The 6273-nt window shown below is 33.6% G+C and overlaps 1 protein-coding gene across 1 annotated transcript; it reads right to left on the reverse strand.

Annotated features, from left to right (window-relative positions):
• Positions 1 to 427: 427 nt before the first annotated feature.
• LOC127446347 (relaxin-3-like) lies at positions 428 to 5304 on the reverse strand. The gene is made up of 2 exons (XM_051707213.1): positions 4931 to 5304; positions 428 to 2177 (listed from the first exon to the last, which is right to left on the reverse strand). Exons 1-2 carry the CDS (start codon positions 5115 to 5117, stop codon positions 2032 to 2034), a joined length of 333 nt encoding a protein of 110 aa, XP_051563173.1. The 5' UTR covers positions 5118 to 5304; the 3' UTR covers positions 428 to 2031.
• Between the last annotated feature and the right edge of the window lie 969 nt (positions 5305 to 6273).

The following is a 6273-nucleotide window of genomic DNA, read 5'->3' on the forward strand; positions in this document are numbered from 1 at the left end:
TTTGGACGTTTTGTTATTTGTGTAGTTGGGTAAGCTGTGTACAGTATAATGCTGAGGTATAATTTTTACATTTATTTCAGAAATAATTTTTTTAACTCAAGTGCAACAAAAGATTTACGCTATATATGGGTTGGGGGTAACATTTAAAGGGGGGAAAAAAGGAAACGGGATACTGTATCTACCTAGATGCATCATGCTTTATGTTATTACAGTGTTATGTATAGCAGCACTATTAGTTGAAAGCTTTTGGACATTGTAAATTATTTTATCATTCACGCAGATGTGTTTGTATTCAGCCTTTCCTCCCACAACACATATTATTCAATGTCCCAAGCATGAGCCCCTATCCGAACAACCCCTGTGCTTGAGAAATTCTTTATTTTGCTAATGGTAACGGTCTCTGTGAGATGACAAGGTTCTTGAGTGGTTAAATGACCAAATCGTTTTTTTTTTTTGTTTTTTTTTTTTTTCTGCTTGTTTGTTTTTTGTATGTGTATCTCCAAAATTGTCCTTTAAGAGAAAATAAGCTGCATATTTTTTAAAATGTTTAAACCTATGAATAAAGTGAAAATATTGTTTCTTGTGGAAAAAATTTGAAAAGGAAAAAAACTGTGTTTACTGTTTAACTTCCCAGATGCTCTGTTGTTCAATGTCAAGAACAAACAATTTGGTTGTATGGATCTTTGAGTGTCTGATGTAGACGATGTGATGGTTTGGAAGGAAAACTGGTGCTTTGTGACTCATAGGTTTGTTTTCATCAGCATTTAAAGTTTAAGGCGATGGTGCGTCATCCATTAAAGGAATATTTCACCCAAAATTTAAAACTCTGTCTTCATCTTGTTCCAAACCACTATGACATTCTTTCTTCCATGGAACACAATAAAGAAATGCAAAAGATGCAAATAAAATGAATGGTGACTGAGGCTGTCAGTCCCTAACATTCTGCCTAGCATTTCCTTATTGTGTTCCATGAAGGAAAGAAAGTCATAGTGGTTTGGAAAAAAATGAGGGTGAGTAAATGATCACTGCATTGCATATTTTCTGATTACTGCAACTAGAGTGTTTTTATTGCACTGAGTTAAATGGAAGAGTCTCTGAGTTGAAAGTAAAACCTATGAATTCAATTCTGTGTAGTGCTTAATCAGTATGTCTACATGGTCCAAAGTGAAATGTCATTCAGATTCATAGAAGAGGTGAGAAAACTCATGTCATTTAGTCTAAGTGGAACTTTGTGTGAATGTTGAGTTGCGTTTGTATGTGTGAAGTTGTGGGAGATTTTGTGAGTGTGCTTGTATGTGTGTGTATATACTATAGACTCATCATCATCTCTTTCCAGCAACATGTGCAAGCTGTGTTTGTACAAACAATGTCAACAAAGATCTGAGGTACTGAGATGATGTTGCTCTTTCCAAAACAATAAAACATAACCCTGATAAGTGGATGCAATGTGTGTTATGTTCAGTTATCTTTTGCAGAAATATTGTACTTACTTTAGTCCAAAATGTTTGGCTAAATTTATCAACTGAAACGCAGTGTAAATATTGTGAAATATTCTCAAATTATTGGTGATTTCCAGACGTCCGTATTTAACGATGCAAACGAGCCACCTGACATCTTTTTTTAAAATGACATTTAATAGTAATAAAGAAACAACAGACATTGCACATGCGATAACATTTATTGACAAAGTTTGCAAAATGCAAATTACAATAAAAAAGAAAAAAAAGAAAAACTTTAATGTGCCATGATTACTGCTTTCCACCTCAACATGCAATGTCACTGGTGTTGGAATTTAACCACTCCCTTCCTAGTGCAGTTTAGGGCACAAGTGTAGATGATCTTATCTAGAATGAGTTCTTTGTAAATAAGATTAATATACTGGCAGACAAATTATATGAATTAAAACTGGCTGTACACACAATTCAATGAGAAGCCCTCATATTCAGCTTGTGAGAGAGGGAACTGAACATGGAAAAAAAAAAAAAAATACAGAACACATAGAAAACACTTAGAAAACTAAAGATTCGGTTCTCAGCAGAGATACGAGAGATCACTTTTCTTGCAGCCAACCTGACAACAAATGTTTGTCAGCACATGATTCAGGTCTCGCCTGGACAGATCAGACCCCAGACTCTCATTAAAATCCTCAGCACTGCTCGGATCTCCATTAAAAAGCCCTGTGGAATGTCAGATACAAAATGCGTAAATCTGAAACTGGTTTAAAGATATATACAAGAACAAAGATAGTGGAATAGAAAAGGATCTGATATTGCAGGTTAACCATTTATTTGATCAAGAAACTGGGGGTCTCCTTTGATGAAAGCGAGGCCGGGTACATTACACTTATGATATTAATTATTATTATCAATTATACTTTCTCATTTGCCACATCTAATGCTCTGTAAAATTACTGAAGGATGTTTCTTTGTACACTGTGAACTCTATTGCTCAAAATAATTAACTGTTTTGAGTAGGGAGAATCATAAATCATATAAATTAGTTCACATAAATGAACCTTGATTAGTATTGAGAACTTTCTCTTTCTTTTGAGTTCACGACACTGACACCTTTTAAGTAACCTGAATTGTTTTGTTGTTTTGAGTTTAATGGATTTGCCTCTTTAATTTACAGGATCTTAAATTGAACTGAAACTGGACAGGGGATTTCTATTTCCCAGCATGCACTCGACAGGGAGAGTAAATGTTTAAATTAAGTATTATATATATATTTGTGCAATATGAATGTACTTGTTAGTGTTTAATGTATTGTTGTGTTATTTAGAAGAGTTTCTGTTACGTTGGAGTTTTGTGGGTTACCATTATGTTGATTAGTGGAGCTTGAGCTTAGGTTGAGTATAGGTACAATTTAAGATTGTTCTGTAAGTATATTGCTTTACTCATCGAACAATTGCTATGCTAATCAAAGTGTAATGTTACCAATTAGCATTCAGCATCCTAGCATTCACTGTACCAGCTAGTTCTAGCCAGGTTTCTTCTACTTAAAGTATTTAAAGTGAGAGTACTTGTTAATTTTAAGTTCAGCCAAAGAGTTACATTTTAAGTATGAGTTTGCTTACTCAATATTTTAAGTTGAGAGCAATTTACATGCATGTGTAGTACAAAATTTAAATCTGAAAGTTCTATTAACTTAAATTTGAGAGTTTAACTGATTGATGTAACTGAGTTTTTTGAGTTCTGCTAATGTATTAGGGTTTACAGTGTAGATGAAAAAAAGAGTTTTGTCAAACTGTGTGCAGTATCTGTTACATTCAAAGTTGTTAATCTGAAGTTTTACCATTTGGAATATTTCAGTAAGTATATAACATTTGATATTTGATATTTGATCATTTTCTCAGACACAAGTGCATGTTTCCTGCACCTTGAAAATGCCACAGGAGTTCTCTGCCTTAACTCAGCTTGTGTTTGAGACTAATTGGAATGTAATATCACCAGACGTTGTTTATCTGTAGACTAAAGGAGACTCGACCTCACTGATTACACTGTGTAATAACATTAAAACCGTGTTCTGTTAACTATCATTAGGTTTGAGGGGTCAGAAAGAGACAGAGATGCTTGGACATCTCTTAAATCATACCAGCAACGGTAATTATGCAGAAAATCATGCATGACATCTACCATATCTTGTATTCTTCATTAAATTAAAAGTTTCATTAATAAATTTGCAGAGGGTGACAAGGCTGTAGGCTCACAGAGGATAACTGGTAACACTTTACAATAAGGTTCCATTCGTTAACATTAGTTAATGCATTAGGTATCATGAACAAACAATCATCAATATATTTTTACAGCATTTATTTATTTTGTTAATGCTAGTTAATAAAAATACAATTGTTCATTGTTAGTTCATAGTGCATTAATGTTAACACGTACAACTTTTGATTTTTAAAAATGTATTAGTATATGTTGAAATTAACATTAACCAAGATTAACAAAATGCTGTAAAAGTATTTTTCATTGTAAGTTCATGTTAACTAATAGAACATTATTGTAAAGTGTTACCGGATAAATTATTATTAATAAAGTATCTTTAAAGTTCTATCTTCATACACAGAGTCACAACAGACTAGACGTTTCAAAAATGTTTAAAACAAAGTGGACCCAAAAGTATTCGGACACTGAATGTATTTGCAATATGTAACAAAATATCAAACCAAGTATCGTTAATTTTAAAGAAATATAGCATATAAAAAGACTTTAAGGGAAACATTAAAAAGATAAGAAGTTTGTAATGTTTTAAATGATAAAATTCATTTTTATAATTCAAAATTATGACACAAAGTATTTGGACACTTTCTAGCAGTAAAACTTTGTAGAACATGTCCATATTAATGAACCATATTAAGGTGAGCTACATCTGTAGTTACTTTTTTTAGGACACTTGTGTGAACTTGAGGGGAACTGACTTCATGCATCCACTAAAAATCACCTTGGTTAAAAGTCATTGCAAAAATGCTTCAGAAAAGTTAATTTAGTTCTAACAAAAGCTCAAACCATATTTATTTATTTATTCATTCATTTGGTTTAATATTTTGTTATCTATATAATGAAATTCCAAAAATTTTAAGTGCATGTCTATGAATTTAGTGTCCAAAAATACTTGCCCCTACATAAAAAAAAATAAATAAAAAATAAAAAAAAAAACATGTTCAAGAAATATATTTCTTAAATGTGTTTAATTGTTATATACCATAATAACTGGATTTAAATGGACAAATAACAATATTTTTATATAAAAACAATGAATGGGGCTTACTTCAATAAAATCATAACAATAACTTGTTCGAAGCTTAATGCTGAAATTAACATTTAAAAGGAACATGATGATGTTTTCAGCATCAACACTGATCTTAGTTTACTCCTCAGTCATCTTATGTTACCTGACAACAAAACAACAACATACACTGACTCACCTTCCATATCCTGCTGACTGTTCAGCCTCCTCCACCTGGAGCCCCCACAGGTGTAGACGACTGCACGGATGAACTCTCGGCCACACAGCTTAACAGTCTTTACCTCAGCCTGAATCTCACAAACACTACACACAGCCCACAGCAGCAGAACCGGCAGCAATAGCGTAGGAGAATGTAATGTTCTCATTGTGGCTTATGAAACCTCACTCCTCCTGTTCTGCTCTTGTGTTTTCCTGTTATCACTCTAAGTCCTCAGTATCTTGTCTATTGTCAACCTCTCTCAAGTCTAGTGAGTCTCTGATTATATCATGAGATGTGACCCCAATTTATGGTGCGATTTCGTACGGTTCCATTATGTCCAAACCCCACCCAACACTTACTTTGTGGTCCCCTCAAGTCAAACAACTTTATTTTTCCGATTCTTTCCTGAGATCAGCACATGATCTGAAAACAAAGGGCAGCAGGTATTTAGGTGCTTTACTGCCCCAATCGAGAATTAAATTACATCCTTAGAGACAAGCTGTTGTCTCTTAACATCTCCAGTTTAATGGCCTCATTGCAGTGATATTCTCCTTAATGAATGGATAATCTAGTCACATAAAGACCAGCACTGCTCCCTGAGTAAAGCAGATGTCCACTATCTGCTGATCTGACTATTAAATTCTGTCCTTTAAACCTTGTGGGTCTATGAGGAAAAGGAGTGCAAATGGGCATTATGGCCATAATTTAAGCCATTATGGTTTTATGATTTGATCGACATGTCTTTTGAGATGGCTAACAGTATGATGTCCACTGACAAAATTAGATATAAAAGTTGGGTGGATTTTGTGCGACATCACATCAAGTTCTACTCATGTTTTAAAACAGGAACAAAAACAAGTTAACATTGCTTTCCTTCAAAAAAAAAAAATTGCTTGGATGCTAATTTGTATTATCGTTGTTGGTTATATTTGCTGTGAAACACAAACTTTTCCTTGCGAGTTCTGTCACACTCAAGGTGACATGGATGCCCTCCAATGCCAAACTTCATATGGCAAATGTGCTTTAAAATGTATAAATATACAGCCATATGGATAAACATTCACATACATTAGCAAACGAGCAAGACCCATTTCCTGCTTTAATGTTAGAGCTGTTCTGTGTAAAAGCTCTCTGGTTTATTTGCTTATATCAGCTGAGTTGAATCTTCATTGTTAACTTGTTTGATTTGCACTAAAAAGCTCAGATTAGAGAGCTTTACTGAGATCTAACAGAGAACAATAGTTCAGTAATGACAGGCATTTGTAAAAGATAAGCTGTAATGCGTAAAAACTCTGTCCATTAACACAGAACACACTATTAAT

Source organism: Myxocyprinus asiaticus, chromosome 9 (genome assembly GCF_019703515.2).
Source record: "Myxocyprinus asiaticus isolate MX2 ecotype Aquarium Trade chromosome 9, UBuf_Myxa_2, whole genome shotgun sequence".
In the NCBI taxonomy this organism is placed as follows: domain Eukaryota; kingdom Metazoa; phylum Chordata; class Actinopteri; order Cypriniformes; family Catostomidae; genus Myxocyprinus; species Myxocyprinus asiaticus.

Bases quoted from the DNA above. Each gene is read 5' to 3' on its own strand.
- LOC127446347 (XM_051707213.1), bottom strand. From the start codon at position 5,117: ATGAGAACATTACATTCTCCTACGCTATTGCTGCCGGTTCTGCTGCTG. The intron at 2,178-4,930 runs GTGAGTCAGTGT...GACATTCCACAG, and splicing joins CAGTCAGCAGGATATGGAAG to GGCTTTTTAATGGAGATCCG.